This window comes from Carcharhinus amblyrhynchos, chromosome 22, assembly GCF_965287045.1.
Source record: "Carcharhinus amblyrhynchos chromosome 22, sCarAmb.v2.hapA, whole genome shotgun sequence".
NCBI lineage: Eukaryota > Metazoa > Chordata > Chondrichthyes > Carcharhiniformes > Carcharhinidae > Carcharhinus > Carcharhinus amblyrhynchos.
This window is the reverse complement of record NC_137345.1, coordinates 12,592,875-12,614,912: the sequence shown is the minus strand read 5'-3', so window position 1 is coordinate 12,614,912 and position 22,038 is coordinate 12,592,875. Positions and strand designations below refer to the sequence as shown.

The 22,038-nt window shown below is 43.2% G+C and overlaps 1 protein-coding gene across 1 annotated transcript in view; it reads right to left on the bottom strand.

Annotated features, from left to right (window-relative positions):
- LOC145357155 (uncharacterized) overlaps positions 1-22,038 on the bottom strand; it is a 53,381-nt gene that overhangs the window by 25,321 nt on the left and 6,022 nt on the right. Inside the window, exons 4-9 of the mRNA XM_080210311.1 lie at positions 20,954-21,072; positions 17,221-17,420; positions 14,526-14,645; positions 10,370-10,479; positions 10,025-10,161; positions 7,846-7,995 (exon numbers count right to left, since the gene is read on the bottom strand). Coding sequence (XP_080066437.1) covers positions 7,846-7,995; positions 10,025-10,161; positions 10,370-10,479; positions 14,526-14,645; positions 17,221-17,420; positions 20,954-21,072 — 836 coding nt within the window. The remainder of the gene's footprint in view (positions 1-7,845; positions 7,996-10,024; positions 10,162-10,369; positions 10,480-14,525; positions 14,646-17,220; positions 17,421-20,953; positions 21,073-22,038) is intronic.

Sequence of the window (22,038 nt, the reverse complement as noted above, 5' to 3'; positions counted from 1 at the left end):
AGAACAATTAGCCTTATGTCTTTTGTAAGTATGCTCTTGAACCTGGGTTCCCGGAAGATTAGCTGAGTTTCTGGATTAAAAGTCTCATGATAAAGCCATGAGGCCATCATCTCCCCCTATACTCCGCTGAGGTCCAACCAGTCTTTTATAAAGCTTTAATACAATTTATTTTTATGCTTCAATCTTCAATTAATAAAGCAAAGCATCGCATTTACTTTTATTAACTGCCTTGTCCCACTTGCCCCACCATTTCTATATCTACGTCTCCAGATCACTCTGATAAAAGCAAACTACTGCGAACGCTGGAATAAAAACAGAAAATGCTGGAAACCCTCAGCAGATTTGATGGCATTTTCTGCCTTTGGTCAGAATTCTCCAACCTTGCCTGTGGCTGGGATTCTCCAGTCCTGCCGCAGCGAATGGAGTTCTGGCTGAGTGCCAGATCTGAACTTTGTGAGACCACAGCTGGAGCACAGGTCGCCACATTATAGGAAGGGTGTGAATGCACTAGAGGTGCTGCGGAGGAGATTTACCAGGCTGTTGACTGGGATGGAGCACTTATGTTATGAAGAGAAGTTGGATAGGTTTGGGTTGTTTTCGTTGGAGCAGAGAAGACTGAGGTGGGGGGGGCTGGAGGGGTGGCGGGGGGGGGGGGGGGGGGGGGGGGGGGGAGGGGTGGCGGGGGGGCGGGGGTGGCGGGGGAGGCGGGGTGGGGTGGGGGCGGTGGCGACCTGATTGAGGTGTTGAAGATTGTGAGGGGCATGGACAGAGTGGATAGAGAGCAGCTGTTCCCTTTAGTTGAAGGGTCAGTTTTGAGGGGATACAAGTTAAAAGTGAGGGGTGGGAGGTTTAGAGGGAATTTGAGGAAAAACCTTTTTACTCAGAGGGTGGTGACGATCTGGAATGCACTGCCTGGGAGGGTGGTGGAGATGGGATGCCTCGCATCCTTAAAAAGTACCTGGGTGAGTAGTTGGCATGCCATAACATTCATGGCATGGCAAGTGGGCTTAGGTGGAAGGTCTGGGCACTTCATGTGTCTGTGCAGCCTTGATGGGCCGAAGGACCTCTTCTGCATTGTAGTGATTGTGTGATTTTTTTGTTCTCACTGGTAGCAGTGATGGTGGTCTGACATTGGAGAATTCTGGTTTTTATCCCCGATCATTCAGTTCTTGAACTCTCTTTCCAGAATTGTGCCATTTAGTTCATACTGTCTCTCCTCAATCTTCCCATCAAAATGTATCACTTCACATTTCCTTTATTAACTCTCACCCGCAATGTTTCTGTCTATTTCACTAATGTCTGTCCATCTGAAATCTGTTCCTATTTTGACTACATTTGTTTATATAATTTGGAAACTTTGCCATTAGAAACTGAGAACCAAGTCAAAGTCGTTAATATATCAAAAAATGTGAATAATCCTAAAAGCAACTTCTGAAGGACATCATTGTATTCTCTTCATTTCAGCCCATTAAATAAATATTCTTTATTTCTGTCTGACCCTTCTTCAATTTTATTCCCACGCTGTTACTGTCCTTTCATCAAATGGGTTTTGTCTACTGCATATTCCATCACTTTGTTCCAAACGCTTCTCTGCAGCAATATTTTTTTTCTGATGTCAAATGTATACATGTGTGCCAATGGTTTTATATGCATTATCTCCAATCCTATCAAATCTCTCCATTCCAAATAATCTTTCCAACCAAACTGAGATCATGGTTTTGTGAAGGGGAGGTTGTGCCTCACGAACTTGATCGAGTTTTTTGAGGAAGTGATAAAGATGACAGATGAGGGAAAGGCAATGGATGTTGTTTACATGGACTTCAATAAAGCCTTTGACAAGGTACCTCATGGCAGACTGATATGACCAGTGAAGTCACACAGGATCAGAGGAGAGCAGGCAAGGTGGAAACAGGACTGGCTTGGCCATAAAAGACAGAGGGTAGCAGTAGAGGGGTGCTTTTCTAAATGGAAAGCTGCGACTATTAGTGTTCCATTGGGATCAGTTCTGGGATCTATGCTGATTGTAGTATATATAAATGATTTAGAGGAAAATGTAGTTGGTTTGATTAATAAGTTCGCAGACGACACAAAAATTGGTAGAGTTGCAAATAGTGAAGAGGATGTCAGAGGATACAGCAAAAGAGAGACCAGTTGGAGATTTGGGTGGAAAAATGGCAGACGGAGTTTGATCCGGACAAGTGCGAGATCATGCACTTTGGAAGGTCCAATGTATGTAGGCATTATACAGTAAATGGTAGAACCTTGGAGTATTGACAGGCAGAGAGATCCACCGATCACTAAAAATGGCAACACAGGTGGAGAAGGTAGTCAAGAAAGATTGCTTGTCTTCATCAATTGGGGCTTTGAGTATAAAAATTGGTAGGGCATGCTGCCACTGTACAGAACCTTAGTTAGACCTCATTTAGAATATTGTGCACAATTCTGGTTACCACATTATCAGAAGGATGTGGATGTTTTGGAGAGGGTACAGAAGAGGTTTACCAGGATGTTGCCTGGTCTGGAAGGTATTAGTTATGAGGAGAGGCTAGATAAACTCGATTTGTTCTCACTGGAATGATGAAGGTTGATGGGTGACCTGATAAAGGTTTACAAGATTATGAGTGGCATGGACAGAGTAGATGGTCAGATGCTCTTTCGTAGGGTAGAAAAGTCAAGTACAAGGGGACATAGGTCTATGGTGCATGGGGAAAAGTTTCGTGGAGATGTGCGAGGCAAGTTTTTTTGTACAGGGGGTGGTGAATGACTGGAACACACTGCCCGTGGAAGTGGTGGGAGCAAGTACAATAGCAGCATTTAAGTGGCAATTAGATGAATATGTGAATAGGATGGGATTGGAAGGACTCTGAAAGAGCATGTGGTTTTAGTTTAAGCAGGCATCATGATTGGCACAGGCTTGGAGGGCCAAAGCACTGTGCTGCACCATTCTTTGTTGTTTTTGTTCCCTGAGTCCAAATTCTCCATCTTTTCCAAATCCTCTGCTCCCTTCTATAACTGAACCGTAGCCCAGCTAGTCCAACATTTCTCCAAAGAACATGCCCTGTTCCCGTACTTCCATGGATTAGTTTGGTATCAGTCAGCTGGAAGGGGGGAGCCACAGATTAAAATCCCAATGCACTTGTCACGATTTAAGATGGATTAGGGATTAATGTCCCTCTCCCTCACCAATGACCTCGATATCAGAGGGTAAATGAGATTGTGGTACAAACCAACCATGGTCTATGTTTAGTGAGGGTGAGGAAGCTGAAGTTGAGAATTTATTTGACCGCAACCTCTCTACCATCTGACTAGAATGAACCTGATTTACAGGCAAGCTCGTGGCTGAAATTTGGGGTCAGTCTGGCTCCACATTTGTATGCGAATAAATCTATTACACTGTCAGTAAAATAGGCCTCCTCATAAAGGGAACCAACTGGACTTAAAAACTAGAGAAGGAAGCACATTGCTGCACTGGTGGTTGACTCGTTGTGCTTTTATTTAACCTCACTCGCTCTGGATTGTGTCCAAGATATGTTCTTAGTAGTGAGGTTTCTACCATGTAAATGTTTCTGACTACCATGGAGTAAAGATTACTGGTGCCTGACCTGCTCTAATTTCACCAACCCTGACTGGGTTCCTAATTCTAAGAGTCCATCCTCATTCTATGATGTGGAGATGCCGGCGTTAGACTGGAGTAGTCACAATAAGTAGTCTCACAACACCAGGTTAAAGTCCAACAGGTTTATTTGGTAGCGCGAGCTTTCGGAGTGCTGCCCCTTCATCAGGTAAGTGGAGAGTTGGGTTCACCAACAAGGCATGTATAGACACAGGCTCAATTACAAGATAATGGTTGGATTGCGTGTCTTAACAGGTAATCAAGTCTTAACAGGTGCAGACAATGCGAGTGGAGACAGGATTAAGCACAGGCCAATGAGATGTGAACAGTTAGTAAGATTTCGCAAGCCCAGGCCAAATGGTTACAAGTAGTGTGACATGAAGCCAAGATTCCGGTTGAGGCCGTCCTCATGTGTGCAGATCCTCATTCCAGACACATACACAAACACACACACACACACACACACACACACACACACACATACATACACAGATCCACATACATATACACACACATACACACACATGCACACACACGTGAACACACATACACATACACACACACACACACACATGCCACGTGCACACAAACACATACAACACACGCTTGCATGCACACGCACACACACACATGCATACATGGGCACGTATGCATGCTTTCATACGTACATACACACGCTCACACATGCACACACACACACACACACAAAACCACACTCACACACACACACACACACACTCACACACACACACACACCCCTACACACCACCCTGACTTGGAAGTATATTGCCATCACTTGATGGTCTTTGAGTTTAAAATCCTGCAGACCTGTTCTAACAGCACTGTGGTTGTACCCACACCACACTCACCAGTGTCTTTGCAAGGTGAATTAGAAATGGGTAACAATTAGGGAAGTTGTGACTCTGTTGTGTGCAGCCTCACCCCTGTCCTAATTCACCCGCTGGGTCCCCTCTGTTCAATCCTTACCCTGAATAAATTTTGAGTTGTTGACATATTCTCTGAACGTTCATATCCAACCTTTGTCATATTACACTCACTACCATTATTACAAAGCACAGGAACAGGCCCTTCGGCCCTCCAAGCCTGCACCGACCATGCTGCCCATCTGAGCTAAAGCCCTAAAACCTTCCGGGGACCATATCCCTCTATTCCCATCCTATTCAAGTTTTTGTCCAGACACCCCTTAAAAGTCACTCTCTTATCTGCTTCCACTACCTCCCTCGGCAGCGAGTTCTGGGCATCCACCACCCTATGTGTAAAAAACTTACATCTCTTTTAAACCTTGCCCCTTGTACCTTAAACACATGCCCCCTAATAATTGAGCCTTCCACCCTGTGAAAAATCTTCTGACTATCCTCTTTATCCATGCCCCATATCAACATATCAGATAACATATCAGATTTCTCATTCATTTTAAATTACCTAGCCTTACCTAGCTGCTATTGTAAAATTGTTTGTCAAAGTAGTGTGAAGATCCTGTGTAATTGATACATTTTTGTTTCAATCAACTGTTTTAAGATTCAGCCATTTTTTACAGGCAGTTGGTATGTCGGGGGGAATACAGTTCAGATGCTGGGAAAGCAGGATAATTACTAATTTTAACTATGTACTGTTTATTTAGTTAGCGAGGTAATGATTTTCTTGTTTATAGATCAAAATGTCCCCTGGGGATTTTTTCATTAAAGAAATAGTTTAGGTATGCAAGGTCATGTGATAATGTGGTTAGTGGGAGGAACTAGGTATAAGGCTGAGAAAGAAACAGTTTTCAGTTTCAGACTGGGGTTGTTTAACAGAGGTCTGCAAGCTGCTCTGAAGAGCAAAATCTCTGAAAGCTGCAAGACTGTTAACACAAGTCATAGCAAGTGAGACTGAGTTTGCTAACTGTATTTAAAGTTGCATTTGAGTCGAGAGGCCGTGTTTCTTCTTTGGAACTAAAACAGTGATATGTTAAAAATTAGAATTGCTTCCTTTTTTAACCATTGGTCAACTGTTGTAATTCAGACCTCTGACGAAGAGGTCATAGAATCCCTACAGTGCAAAAGGAGATCATTCGGCCCATCAAGTCTGCACTGACCACAATCCCACCCAAGTCTTATTCCCATAACCCCTCATCTTTACCCTGCTAATCCCGCGATGCTAGGATACATTTATCATGGCCAATTAACCTAACCCACTTTGGACGGTGGAGCACCAGAGGAAACCCATGCCGACACGGAGAGAATGTGTAAACTCCATACAGACAGTGACCTGAGGCTGGAATTGAACCTGGGACCTTGACGCTGTGAGGCAGCAGAACTAATCTGTGTGCCACTGTGCTGCTCCACCCTCAAGAATTGAAATATTAGCTCTGTTTTCTCTCCACAGGTGCTGTCAGTCCCACTGCGATTTTACAGCATTCTTTGCTTTCTGCTTTTATGTTGGATCTGCAGCATCTGTAGTATTTTGTTTTTTGTGTTCGGGCTTTATTGAGTGTGGCACTGTTGTGTTATGCCTTGCCCTGTAGACACCCATCCCTCGATCAGGTTCAAAGGCAAAAGTGTTATCTTAAGCACAAAAATGAGAGAAAACTTTGGCCGGAAACAACATTGTGACAAATGCCAAAGCTTGAACTAAAGACACACTGTTGGCATTGGAAAAATAGCTATTATTCCAAAAGATATGAATACAAGAAATTCTAATTTGGCTGTAAGCCATAATCAGTGGATACTTGCATTTAGGAAGAATTATCATAGCTCAGTCACACTGATAATGAGCAGGATTTTATGGTGCCCACTGATGGGTGGAACCAGCTGGTAAAATTGTGCGAGAGCCGACAAATTAGGATCATGCCCGATTTGTTGGTTTCCGCAGTCTTACTGGGGCCGGGTTTCTGGCAAGATTGGAAGCGGGTAAGAGGCTGAATAAATTATTTAAATTTATTCTAATCTTCATTTCCATCTGTTTAATGAGCTTGGCACTCATTCATCCCAGCTGGGGAAAACACATGCTCTCCATGAATGGGGATCAGTTGTCTTGCCAGAATTGAAGGCCGTTGAGGCCCTTGGGGATGTAAAGGGCAAAGGGGGTGCCCTGTGGGCAGGGCCAGCCTGACACCTTGACACTGCCCACTGAGCATCTTTGGCACTGTCCATTAGGTAGTGCCAGGGAGTGGGGCCTGAAGGGGGTGGGGGCCGGGGATAGGGCTTGAAGGAGCAGAGACTGCAGGAGGCAGGGCCCTGAAGGAGGAGTCCTGCTACTACTCTGCATAGTGATCGGAGGGGGGAGAGGATGCTACAGCACTTTGTGTGTGATCTGTGAGACGAAATGTGGGGGTGCCCTTCTGCTGGTCTGCATTGTAATCAGTCTGGGCAGCGGGACTATATTTTTGGGTGGTGTGAGACTCGCTATTGGCCATGGGCCTCCAGAATTGTGGAGGGGGTGGTAGGTTAGTTCACACTGGCTGCAGCAGCAGAGGCATGACAGCTCTCTCTCCCTGTCAGCCCTCTGCTGTTGGAATTGCGCATGCGCCGACACAGAGATCTGCACATGCGCAATAGCTCATTCTGCTGTTGGTTGCAAGTTAAACCACACCCACTTCCTGTAGTAGCTAGTAGCAATCTAGTCCATTTTTTCAATGTTTAAGTCCTTAAGATTAGGTGTAAAAACTTGCCTAAAATACAGATCTGTAACTTTCCCATTTTCACGCTAGCTGGGCACTTTGACTTTTTCTTGTAAATTTCCACCCAATATGTTTGTCTTCTGCGAGCATAAACTAGACAGTGGGCAGGATTTTACAGCCTCGCTCATCATGAAACCATAAAATTCCTCCTGCGATCAATGGATTTTCCCATGGTCTGTCCCTCATCCGTTCCGATACCCATAGCGGGCGGAGTGGTAAAATTCCGGGCTGTATCTCTGTCACCTTTAATATCCATTTCAAAGTAAGAGACAGGAGCCAATATTGCATTTTTGAAACTTTAATATTCATTTTTTAAAAAATCTTCTCCATTAATCCTTTCTAATAGTCATCAGGAAAGTACAGATTTTGCTTGGTTTAAAAACCGATGTCTTCTGCAACTGCGCAAATCATTACTGGTAATATTTTTAATTATTTGTGCCACCCCCGGGCCAGCCGTTGCGTTTGGGGAATCCCGATGATGTTTGTAGAAGTGAACTGGGGAGAGGTGGAGGAAGCGATTGAAACAAAGTCGTGAATGAGTCAATTAGGCAGCCGTGGCAAAACCCACTTGGTTGTTTCCTCTGTCAAAGATGGAATAGTAGGCTCCAATGAAGACATCGCCAAGAATCCAGAGATCTTCATAATTAGCAAGAGATATGGTGTCAAATCCGCTCCTGCAAGTTTTGTTTGTTTGACTACCCCCCTGCAAGTAAAATAATAAAGAATATGTCAGCAGATTATCCTACCCTTCACTTTTCTAAGAATGCCCTTGCTTTTATATCACCCTGTATTACACACACGTATACTGCATTGACAGACAGGGAAAGTATTCAGTGCTGAATAAGGGTGGCGCAGTGGCAGAGTGGTTAGTGCTGCTACCTCACAGTGCCATGACCTCAGGGTCGATTCCCAGCTTGTGTCACTGTTTCTGCGGCGTCTGCACATTCTCCTCGTGTCTGTGTGGGTTTTTTTAAAAGTTTACTTATTAGTCACAAATAAGGCTTACATTAACACTGCAAAGCTTCATGCTGACCAGAACACCCTGATGTTTCTGGGGGGGGTAAAGAAATCAAAGCACTTTGCACGATGGATTAGCTTGAAACAAAAGTGTGGTAACGACGGGCAAAGAACGCATAAATTGTTAGAGAGATTAGGTTGCACTTTTGGCAAGTGGATGAATGAACTGTTCATCATTTCGTTGGCGATGCTGTTTCGAGGAGTTATAGAAACGTAGAATCCCAGCACTGCTGGAGGAGGCTATTCGGCCCATCAAGCCTGCACTGACCACAATCCAACCCAAGTCCAATCCCTGTAAACCCACATATTTCCCCGGCTAGTCCCCATGGCACTAAAGGGGAATTTAGCATGGCCAATCAACCTAACCCACACACCTATGGAGCATGGGAGGAAACAGGAGCAGCACCTGGAGGAAACCCATGCAGACACAGGGAGAATGTGCTAACTCCACACAGACAGTGCCATGGGCCAGGACTCTATTTAAACAAAAACAGGAGGGGACTTTCATTCTCAGAGCCAATGTAGTGATTTGGGGAAAGACTTCAGTCAGAACTCTCCCTTGTTGTGAAGGGAGAACCAAGTATCCTGAGCTCCCACTCCTGGTTAGTATGCTGTAATGTGCAAGCACAGGTTAAAGCAAAATTGGCCTTAACTGTAGTAGACTGTTGAATAACTCACTCAATCTTGCTGCCTGGCTTATATATTAAGGAAGGCCATTTGAGCATGGACTAGGGGCAGCAAATATCCACAGTACTGTACTCATAGAAAACAGAGTCTTACAGCACAGGGGAAAGCCATTCAATCAGTCATGCATTTGTACTTCAACAAGGGTTCCTAAGAGAAAGTGAGGTGGTAGAAATTATAAATAAAGATTCCATGCAAACAAAACTTCAGTTTCTTGGAGGGACAATAAAGATTGATATTTTGGTTATGAAGGGATTAAGCACTTTTCTTAATCTACTCGTGGGACATGGGCATTGCTGGCTGGCCAGCATTTATTGCCCATCCCTAGTTGCTCAAGGGCAGGAGAAAATCCCCTAGTCACCAAACTGCTTGTTCGGGCACACTGAAGCTGAACTTAGCATGGCCAATTTAACATGGCCAACGCACCTAACCAGTACATCTTTCAAACTGTGGGAGGAAACCGGAGCACCCAGAGGAAATGAGGTGGCACAGTGGTTAGCACTGCTGCCCCACAGCGCCAGGGACCCGGGTTCCATTCCCGGCTTGGGTCACTATCTGTGTGGAGTCTGCACGTTCTCCCCATGTCTGAGTGGGTTTCCTTTGGGTGCTCTGACTTCCTCCCATATTCTGAAAGAAATTCTAGTTAGGTGCATTGACCTGAACAGGCGCCGAACTGTGGCGAGTAAGGGAATTTCACAGTAACTTCTTTGCAGTGTTAATGTAAGCCTTATTTGTGACTTATAAATAAACTTTAACTTTAAAAAAACCCACGCAGACACGGGGAGAATGTACAGATGCTGCAGAGACAGTGACACAAGCTGGGAATCAAACCTGAGTACATGGCACTATGAGGCAGCAGCACTAACCACTGTTCCATCCTTATTCTGCACTGAATACGCAACCATGCTAAATATCGCTAGCAGAGCAGGCTGACCTTCAGGCTGTTACACTAAAATCTGTCCAAAGACCAGTAAATCTGAGATGGTTAACAATGCTGTGGAGATTCTGGCAGCTGAAGAGTTAATACATACCTGGAGTGTATATTGAGAGGGGGAAAGTGGGTAGTCAATTCCGTTGATGGTGAAGATCACGTACGGCATATTGTACAGGGAATTACAGTCCGCGTTAGGCTGTAGAACAGAGAAAGATGGGTTAACACTCGCATCACCTGAGAGGATAGGACTTATTGATGTTTAAACTGATTTATTGACCAAGAGTTAGCTCTGAAACCTCCCTTAATGTTGACAACAGTGAAAGATATTGCTATGAATGCATCTGAATCTCTTTTAATGTGAGAAACTTGTGGATTTGAGATGAAATCGTCTCCTTGCCATGATAAAATGCAATGCAGCTTACCCAATAGGTATCGATGATGCGCTGAATGTTCTGAATGGGTGTGCTAGGGCCAACGATCAGAGCGGTGCCAGTATCGACAATGGCCCGACAACCACTTTGGCAAGCCACCACCTCGCCTCTGATTTTCACACTAGGAAGTAAAAGAATATTCATAGTTACGTGACCGGTTTTGTAATTGACACCAGTTTATGGAGATTAATGTAAATTAATGTATGCAGCGTATCAAGACAGTTTCCAAAATTTATTTGGTTGTTATACTTTCAGTAAATATATGACTTAACACTTGGATTGTGCTTTTTATATTGTGCTCTCAATATGGCTGCTCTCTTTCTTTCAGCTGTTAACTTTGGTCTTGCGATGTTTTGCCAGGTGCATGTCTGTTGATTCTCACTTTTCAGGTTTGCTTTTGACTCTCTATTATCCAATGTATTGGCTTCAAAACCTCCCTCTTCATGTTCATCTTCCTCCACTGCCTTGCCTGCCTCCATCAATGTGATCTTCATCAACATTATATAACATCATGTGCCATCAACTCCAGTTCCCATTGGTTGTGCATCCTTGGTTTGCTCTTCTATGATGTTGATCTTTAAGGGAATTGTTTTGCTGACAATTCTGGGTCAAAACCTTCGTCATCCTCAAAGGTCTCCTCAAAACTCAATTCCTTAACTATGCTTTTAGTTATCTCCCTCTAATTATTTCTTTAATCCCCACTGTTCAATCTTTACATAGAAACATAGAAAATAGAATCAGGAGCAGGCCATTTGGTCCTTTGAGTCTGTTCCACTACTTATTTTGATCATGGCTGATCATCAAATTCAATATCCTGATCCCTTTTTCTCCCCCATACACCTTGATTCCTTTAGCCCCAAGACCTATGTCTAATTTTGTCGTAAAATCAGACAACGCTTTTGCCTCAACTACATTCTGTGGTAATGAATTCCACACATTCACCACTCTCTGGATGAAGAAATTTGCCTGACCTTAGTCTTAAATGGTTTGCCCCTTTTCCTCAAATTATGACCTCTAGTTCTGGATCACTGGGAACATTTTTCCTAAATCTACCCTGTCCAATCCTGTTAGAACAAAGAACAGTACAGCACAGAAGCAAGCCCTTTGGCCCTCCGAGCCTGCGCTGATCACATTGCAAGAATTTTATAAGTTTCTATGTGATCCCCTCTCACTCTTCTAATCGCCAGTGAACATAATTCTAATTGCGTTAGTCTTGCCTCATATGATAGACCTGCCATCCCAGAAATCAGCCTGGTAAACCTTTGCACTAACTCTATAGTAAGGGTATCTTCCCCAGATAAGGAGAGCAAAATTGCATGCAATACTCCAGTTGTGGCCTCACCAGCACGTTATACAACATAACCTCGCTGTTTTTAAACTCCATCTCTCTAACAATGAAGGACAAAATTCCATTTGCCGTTTTAATTACCTGCTGCACCTGCAAACCAACTTTTTGTGATTCATGCACAAGGACATCCAGGTCCCTCTGCTCAGCAACATGCTACAATTTTGCTGTTATTCCTACCAAAATGGATGACCTCACATTTACCAACATTGTACTCCATCTGCCAGACCCTTGCCCACTCATTTAGACTATCTATATCCCTTTGAGACTTTCAGTGTCCTCTGCACACTTTGCTCTGCCACTCATCTTAGTGTCATCTGTGAATTTTGACACTCTACACTTGGTCCCCAACTCCAAGTCATCAATGTAAATTGTAAACGATTGCAGTCCCAACACTGATCTCTGAGGCACACCACTAGTCACTGATTTTCAGCCAGAAACACACCCACTTACCCCCCATGTCTTTGCTTTTTGTCAGTTAACCAGTCCCCTATCCATGCCAATGCATTGTTTCTAACACCATGCACCTTTATCTTTTGCAGCAGTCTTTGGTGCGACACCTTGTCAAATGCCTTCTGGAAATCCAGATATACCATATCCACAGGTTCCCCATTGTCCACTGCACATGTAATGTTCTCAAAGAATTCCACCAAATTAGTCAAATATAACCTGTCCTTCATGAACCCATGTTGTGTCTTCCCAATTGGACAGTTAATATCCAGATGTCTCACTATTTCTTCCTTGATGTAGATTCAAGCATTTTCCCTACTATGGAAGTTAAATTAACCAGCCTATAGTTACCCGTCTTTTGTGTACCTTCTTTTTTAAACAGTGGCGTCACATTTGATCTTTTTCAATTTGTGGGAACCCTAGAACCAGCAAATTTTGGTAAATTATCACCAAGGGCATTTGCTATTTCCCCGCCATCTCTTTTAATACCCAGGGATGCATTCCATCAGGGCCAGGGGACTTGCCTACCTTTAGCCCCCATTAGCTTGCCCAACACTACCTCTTTAGTGATAATAATAGCTTCTAGGTCCTCAACTGCCATAGCCCTCTTGTCATCAAATTTTGGCATGTTATCTATGTCTTCCACTGTGAAGACCATCACAAAATATCTATTTAATGCCTCAGTCATTCCCTCATTTTGAGTTATTACATCCCCTTTCATCCTCTAAAGGACCAATATTTACTTTCGACACTCTTTTTCATTTTATGTATTTGTAGAAACTTTTGCTATCTCTTTTTATAATCTGATCTAGTTTACTCTCACGACCCATCTTACTTTTCTTTATAGCTTTTCCCGTGGCTCTGTGTCGATCTTTAAAGATTTCCCAATCTTCTACCTTCCCACGAATCTTTGCCACTTTGTATGCATTTTCTTTCAATTTGACACCCTCCTTTATTTCCTTAATTATCCATGGCTGATTATCTCTTTTTCTACAGTGCTTCCTTATCACTAGTATATACCTTTGCTGAGCAGTGAAAAATTGCTTTGAAAGCCCTCCACTGTTCCTCAATTGTCCCACCATAAAATTTGTCTACTTTAGCCAACTCCTCCCTCATCCCATTGTAGTCTCCTTTGTTTAAGCACAAGACACTGGTATTGGATTTTACCTTCTCACGCTCCATCTGTATTTTAAATTCAACCATACTGTGATCGCTTCCTCCAAGAGGATCTTTAACTGTAAGATCATTAATTATTGCTGTCTCGTTACACCAGATAGGTTGCTGCCTCATAAATTCAATTACATGCTTTCCAAGCAAGGTATTGTACATCCTATGAATTCCTCCTCAAGACTGCCTTGACCAACCTGGTTTGACCAATCGACATATAGATTAAAATCCCCCATGATAATTGCTATACATGCATCAGTTATTTGTATATTTCTTGTCCCACTGTGATATTATTATTTGGTAGCCTTTAGACTATGCCTACCTGTGACTGTGTCTCCTTGCTATTTCTAATTTCCACCCAAATGGATTCAACGCTTTTTCCATGGAACTTATATCATCTCTCATTACTGCCTTGATGTCATTCTTAGATATCAGAGCTACACTATCTCCCTTACCTTCCTGCCTGTCCTTCTGAACAGTCTGATACCCCTGGATATTTGACTCCCAGTAATGACCATGTCTCTGTATTGGCCACCAAATCATACTCATTCTTGATGATTTGTGCCATCAACTCATTTATCTTGTTTCGAATGCTACGAGTATTCAGGTAAAGTGAGCTTATGCTAGCTTTTGTACCTTCTTTTTGAATCCTAACACCTCCATTAATAACATCTCCTGAGTTCTCCTTCCTTCTAACTTTTTCCCTGATTTTCAATGTAGATGCCTCAGGACATAGCTGTATGGGAAAAGTGCTCTATGAATGTGGCTATTGTTGGCTTGCATTTAAGTAACTCCAATATTAAGAGGGGATGTTGCCTTTATAAGGAATGGGATCAATGCTGGTTGAGTAGGGGGTGGGGGGAAGTGGTTATAGGTGTATTGATCACACTGTGTGATCTTCTAATCTGGTGGATAGGGAAGATGTAGAGAATTATTAGAACGTATGGGGTAGAAGCCCATGAGAGCACGATGAAACAAGGAATGTAGCCCAAGTGATCTTTTTGTGCTTTGAATCTGAATAATTTTGAATAATGCATTTCCCAGCAGATATTTCTCTTTAACACAGCTGTAATCTTAAACTGCCCAGTAAAAACTGAGCAACATTTAACCTGTAAATCATTATGAAATATTTCGATACAACACACATCTTTGCAACTGAATTCTGTTTGTGAAAATATAACGTTCGATAATGAATATTCACCTACCTGTCCAAGCGGATTTGCCAGTACCCTTCCGTGGTGACGGGAACCCAGTTAATGTTACCTCTGTAGTGGTTTGGATCAATTCCACCAAATACAACTTCACTTCCAGACTGACCATTCTCTCTGTAAATTGAAGGTTAATAAGACATTAAATCCGGAAGGTGTGCAACTAAGATCATATCATATTGGCGTTTTGTCAAATATGTGTCAGAATGTAGTTGCCAACATGCTGGAAAGCTTGCTAAAGTCTAGAGAATTTAGCAACCGTGGACAAGGATGCAATTACATCCTACAACAGCAACAGCAGTGTGTAGATGTTATAACAGTAGTGTTTGCATGATCTAGTCGAATTTATTTTATTTGTTGTTCCCGATTGGAAGTGAATAGCCTGAATAGAAGATAGAAGCAGTTACTTACCAAAGGGAATTGGACGTACATTGGAAAAAGGGTTATGGGGAAAGAGCAGAGGTGACAGACTAGCTAGATACCTCCTTCAAAGAGCTGGCACAAACACAATGGGTCGAATGGTCTCTTTCTGTGCTGCCTATGGTTCTATTCATTGGAGTCTAAAGGTATCAAGGAATGGCTCCAAGAATGATTGTCAGAGCAAGTCAGGTAGATAAGCTGAAACAGAAGGGAAGAGAATTCTTGAAGGGGGCAAAAGCAATTCAAAGACATAAGTGAGGCCTTCCATGAGCTATGGGCTCTCCAGGGGGAATGATGAGCCCAAAGGGATATAAGGATGACCACTACAAGCTCTCACACTCCCAACAGAGCTTTTAGAAGCTTCTTGTTTCTACCCCATGATGTACTGTGTCCATATTTGATCTTATTTGATTTGATTTATTATTGTCACATGTATTGGCATACAGTGAAAATACTGTTTCTTGCGTGCTACATGACAAAGCATACTGTTCATAGAGAAGGAAACGAGGGAGTGCAGAATGTAGTGTTACAGTCATAGCTAGAGTGTAGAGAAAGATCAACTTAATGCGAGGTAGGCCCATTCAGAAGTCTGATGGCAGCAGGGAAGAAGCTGTTCTTGAGTCGATTGATATGTAATATCAGACTTTTGGATCTTTTTCCCAATGGAAGAAGGTGGAAGAAGGAATGTCCGGGGTGCATAGGGTCCTGAAGCAAAACAGAGGGTGACCAAGAGCCAGGTGGCCAAGGTTCCTGCCCAATGGGGCGGGGAGCTGGAAGAAATTTTGCTCCATTGCAGGTAGGGATGGAGATCTGACTACAGGCCTCCCATCCTTGCTCTCCTTAATTTCCCAATGCTGTATCATCGATTGAATTATGCCAGAGAAGAACCCAGGTGTTGATAAAGCGAGGTTGAAAGAAAACAAATTACTATGGATGCTGGAATCTGAAACAAAAAGAGAAAATGCTGGACAATCTCAGCAGGTCTGGCAGCTTCTGTAAGGAGAGAAAAGAGCTGACATTTCGAGTCCTGATGACCCTTTGTCAAAGCTAAAAGGCATAGAGAGTGGGAGATATTTATATTGCAGGGTAAGAGAACAAAGATGAATCATAGCTACAAAACCAGGGGAAAGTGCTATTGATTGTAGTCCATAGAGAGAACAAACAGGTAGGAAAGAAGCAAAATCAGAAAAGGGGAAGTAAAATAAGAAAAACCAGAAGGTCTGGTTCCTGATTGTACACAGATCGAATGTGCTCAGCAAAGCGATCATTTGGTCTAAGTTTGGTCTCTCCGATATAGAGACAACAAACCTAGACCGCTCCTCCATCATACCCAACACCTCTCCCATTACTCATGGTACCATCCCTTTATTTCTTCCATGCTTAACATCCAAGGTCCAATACACTCATTCCAGGTTAAGCAGTGTTTCACTTGCACCGTTTTCAATTTGGTTTATTGCAATCACTGTTCCCAGTGTGGTCTCCTCTACATCAGAGAGACAAAGCATGGACTGGATGATGGCTTTGCTGAGCACCTTTGGTTTGTGAGCAATCAGAACTCTGACCTTCCCGTTGGTTGCCATTTTAACACACGGTCCTGCTCCCATGCCCACATGTCTGTCCTTGGCTTTCTGCAATGTTCCAGTTAAGCTCACGCATCTCATCTTCCAGCTGGGCACATTACAGCCTTTTGGTCTCAACATCGAATTCAACAACAACAGGTGATTAACTCTACCCCACCTCCACCCCTCTGCTTTCATTTTATTTAATCTTTAACTGTTCTCTACCTTTTATTGTCTTTCTTCATTTTTCTTCCCCCCCTCCACTCTTTCCCCTACTTTATCCCCCTTTTTCCTTATCTTTTCTCCTCCTTTGCTTCCCCTTTCCCCCTTTTTCTTATTTTACCTCTCTCCCACCCATTCCCACCGTCCCCCTCCCACCACATCTTCTTCTGTCACAGTTTACCCTCTGACTTCAGCTACTTACCATTGGACCATTTACTCCATTTGTTCTCTCTCTGGGCTGCCATCAGCAGCACTTTCCCCTGGTTTCTGTGTCTGTGACTCATCTTTCATTCCCTCACCCTGCACTATCTCCCACTTTCTACGTCTTTTAGCTTTGGCAAAGGGTCAACTGGACTCAAAACTTCAGCTCTTTTCTCTTCTTATAGATGCTTCCAGCATTTTCTCTCTTGAAAGAAAGAGTAAGCTTTGTGGAGATTTTGTTGGATGTTCTTTATGAAGAGATTAATTAGTAAATATTAAAGACACTTCACCTGGTCAGGTAAAAAGCAAATAGAGGCTGCTCCACCAGATGCTGGGTCATCATGTTATCGAAAACAGTTGTGGCACCGGAATAAGACAGATTTGGATATGCCAGCCCCAAAACTCCATCGAATGGAGCGGAGTAAAGGAAAGAGCTTGGCTCAGTGATACTTAAACCAAATTCTTGCTGGATGATATCAATGCTGGATACCTATTCGAAAAGAAGACAGTGTAAATATTTACATTGGTCAACTTATAAGAATGTCAAGTAACACATGAACACATTGGGGTTCTGTTAGTTTCTTGGCCTTTGGAAGGCACAGGACGTCCTGCTGCTCCTTACTGGGTGAATGTCTTTGGGAGTGTAAAGACAGGGATATAGACTCCTTGCACTAGAATTTCCCACTCCATTGTCTCAGCCAATGTACACTAGTATGTCGAGTGAGTTGAGGCACTGCAGCCTCTGAATGGGCAGATGTGGACGCCAATCGTCCAAGCCACTGAGGAAACAAATCATATTCCAAAACACCACACCTTCCTCTGGGAGCTGTAGGAAATATGTAAGTTGGGAAATAAAGAGTTAGAACAATTACTTTGAGTTCTGAAGCGAGTTATATTTATGAAAGCTGTTTCTTTTGGTGAATTTTTCCGTTACCTTTAGCATACACACCTAACCTGTTATTCAAGGTGTGTTTTGTTAGCGATAAAGTTACAGTCACCAGTCAACCTGGGCTGTTTTTGTTCATATTTTAACATTTCCTACTTTCCCATCAGCTTGCTTGACTGTGAGAACTTTTTAAAAAATTCATGCTGGAAAACGGCATCGCTGGCTGGCCAGCATTTATCGCCCATCCCTAGTTGTCCTTGAGAAGGTGGAGGTGAGCTGCCTTCTTTTAATCACTGCAGTCCTTGCGCTGGGGGTTGATCCACAGTGCCATTAGGGATGGAATTCCAGGATTTTGACCCAGCCACTGCGAAGGAAATGGAGATGTATTTCCAAGTCAGGATGGTGCGTGGCTTGAAAGGGATCTTTCAGATGGCGGTGTTTCCATGTATCTGCTGTCTTTATTCTTCGAGATGGAAATGGTCATGAGTTTGGAAGGTGCTGTCCACGGATGTGTAAGGACAATATGATGACATGCTCAGCAGGGACACAGTGATGGCCATGAGCAGTCAAAATAAGTTCAGGCAGACATCCAGCTGAAGCTGTATGTTATTGTAACTGCTCCTTCAGAGATTCTGTAACTTGAATCTTTCCCGTGCACAATCAAAATAACTTTTCTGACTTTAACCATCTTGGGACTCTGGTCTTTTTCTCACAGCGTATGGAGAGGGTGTCAGGGCAAAAATAGGATAACCTTCACCAAACCACGAGGTAGGCATTGGGGTTCATGGCTGTATAGTCGAAGCATACATCAATGGTTGGCATTTGTACTCAATTAGTCATGATGTGGAGATACTGGCATTGGACTGGGGTGGGCACAGTAAGAAGTCTCACAACACAAGATTAAAGCCCAACAGGTTTATTTGGTATCACGAGCTTTTGGAGCGCTGCTCCTTCATCAGACACCTGATAGGTTTTTACGCAAGCGAATTTATGCAAAAGTAAGCACATAGTTTGGTTAGAAATTGGTTGGGAGGTAGGATTCAGAGAGTGGAGATAAAGGATATGTATAAGTTCATAATTTCATAAGATATCGGAAAAGAAATAGGCCAGTCGGCCCATCAAATCTGCTCTGCCATTCGATCATGGCTGATATGCTCCTCATCCCCATTTTCCTGCTTCGCTCCATTACCCTTTAACCCAGTACTAATTAAGAATCTGCCTAACTCCTCCTTAAATTTTCTCACTGTCCCAGCATCCACTGCACTTTGGAGTGGTAATTCCACAAATTCACAACTCTTTGGGAGAGGTAGCTTCTCCTCAACTCTGTTCTAAATGTGCTACCCCTTATCCAGTATGTATGATGGAATTTGACAAGTGGTGTTCTCTCAGGAACTCATTGGAAATGACAATTACAAGGGGGCACAAGTTCAAAATAAGGGGGAAAGATTCAGTGGAGGTGTGTAGGGCGAGTGTTTTACACAGAGGGTGGTGGGGGCCTGGAATGCACTGCCAAGTGAGGTAGTTGAGGCAATGACATTAGCCACATTTAAGACTTATCTTGATAGGTATATGAACAAACGGGGAATAGCGGGACATATGTGGTTGGTTTAAATAGGTAAACACGATCGACACAGGCTTGGAGGGCCGAAGGGCCTTTTCCTGTGATTTGTTCTTTGTTCTTTATCTGATGTGGGGTTTCAGCTTCTTGCCATATTTATTTATCACCCAGACGAAGGAATTGAGAGTTGTTTAAGACGGCAGATTAACATAAAGTTAGGAGGGATAAAAAATAGCTCAGGTGGCAGGTCATTGTTGCAAAGGAACATTAACAGGATTATTGAATGTGCTTTCTGAGTTCAATGTGGGCATGTGTGAGATCATCCACTTTGGACAGAAAACAAAGAAAATTTTCCAAATGGTAAGAAGTTAAAAATAATAGAGGAGGGTGAATCAGGAGTCCAACAACATAAATCCAGGTACAGAAATGAATCAAAAAAGCTCATGGATTGCTGATGTTTAACTCAAGGATGATGAGATACAAAAAGCAGGAAGTTAAAGAGGATAAGACCATAAAACATAGGAGCCGAATCAGGCCATTCGGCCCATCGAGTCTGCTCCGCCATTCAATCATGGCTGATATTTTTCTCATCCCCATTCTCCTGCCTTTTCCCCATAACCCCCGATCCCCTTATTAATCAAGAACCTATCTATCTCTGTCTTAAAGACATTTAATGACCTGGCCACTGCAGCCTTCTGCAGCAAAGACTTCACAGATTCACCACTCTCTGGCTGAAGAAATCTCTCCTCATCTCTGTTTTAAAAGATTGTTCCTTTCACCTGAGGTTGTGCCCTCTGGTTCTGGTTTTTCCTACTAATAGAAACATCCTCTCCACATCCCCACTCTATCCAGACCTCGCAGTATCCTGTAAATTTCAATAAGATCCCCGCCTCATCCTTCTAAACTCCAATGAGTACAGGCCCAGAGTCCTCAACCGTTCCTCATACGATAAGCTCTTCATTCCAGGGATCATTCCTGTGAACCTCCTCTGGACCCTTTCCAAGACCAGCACACCCTTCCTTCAATCTGGGGCCCAAAATTGCTCACAATACTCCAAGTTGTTCTTCAGTTTTGCGGAAACTTGGTGAGATGTTCAAGGGCAATTTGGGATGGGCCAATCTCATGACTTCTATGCCTTGTGACAGAATTAAAAAAACAGACATGCTAGAATTCTACTACCCTGCCTACCACAGGAATCGGAGCAGCCGAGGAACAAAAAATGGAAAGGTCTGTTGACCTTGAGCAGGATTTCCCAGTCTTGGGTCAAATGAGACTATAAATTCCTGCCCACCATCTGCAATACTGATGGCGAAGAATACTTGAGGTACCTCAGATATCATAGAATCATAGAACCCTACAGTGCAGAAAGAGGTCCTTCGGCCCATCGAGCCTGCACCGAACACTATCCCACCTAGGCCTTACCCCCATATCCCTACATATTATACCCATTAATCCCTCTAACTTACACATCCTCGGACACTAAGGGGCAATTTCTTAGCATAGCCAATCAACTGAACCCGCACATCTTTGGACAGTGGGAGGAAACCGGAGTACCTGGTGATCAGCTAGTTTGACTTACTCTGACAGTATCATATCCCAGTACACCAGTCATTCTGCCTGTTCCGTATTGGATGGCAACATATCTGTTACCCATCTTAAATGTTGAGGAGGCTTGTGGATTAAACTTGCGATGGTTATCTGCAGGAAAAGCACATTTTATACAGTCAGTTTCATCAGATTATACAATTAATTTTAATACAACAAAAAGTTGACCAGGACTTGGTGTGGGGAAATGGTCAAATCCCACCAGAGCATCTGGGGAAGTTAACTTCAATTAATTAAAACTAAATATGGAACAAAAAGCTAGCATTGATAGTGGTGACTAGATAGTTAATGTCTTTTCCCAAAGGTAGGGAAGTCTAAAACCAGAGGGCATTGGTTTAAGGTGAGAGGGGAGAGATACAAAAGGCTCCAGAGGGGCAATTTTTTCACACAAAGAGTGGTGAGCATCTGGAACAAGCTGCCAGAGATAGTAGTAGAGGCAGGTACAATTTTGTCTTTTGAAAAGTGTTTAGACAGTTGCATGAGTAAGATGGGTATAGAGGGTATAGAGCAAGCAATTGGGATGAGCTTCGAGGTTTGAAAAAAACGGCAGCATAGACAAGTTGGGCCAAAGGGTCTGTTTCCAGGCTCTAAACCTCTATGACTCTGTGACTATAAAGCTACTGGATTATCAGGAGAACCCATTTTCCCCTCCCTGCTTCAACATTTATGCTCAGTAGACAGTATGGGCAGGATTTTATAGTCTTGCTTGAGCAAGGCTAGAAATTCCCACCCGAGGTCAACAGACATTTCTGTTGCCCCCCTCTTGCCTGCTCTGAACCCGTGGCAGGTGAGGCGGTAGAAATCCGATGCATAACTCTGGTCTGCTACTTCCAGGTCATTTCAAGAGGCAGTTCTCATATTGCAACCTTTTCATTTGTCCAATTTCATTCATTCGGAAGTCTCATGATCTGTGGAATTTATTTACATTCTGCTAATATCTCACTGTGTCTCTTCCATTGGGCATGACATTGCTAACTGATCCAGTAGGTGAGAATACAATTGAGATGGTACAGTGACTGGGTTGTTGGCACTGCTGCCTCATAGTACCAGGGCTCTGGG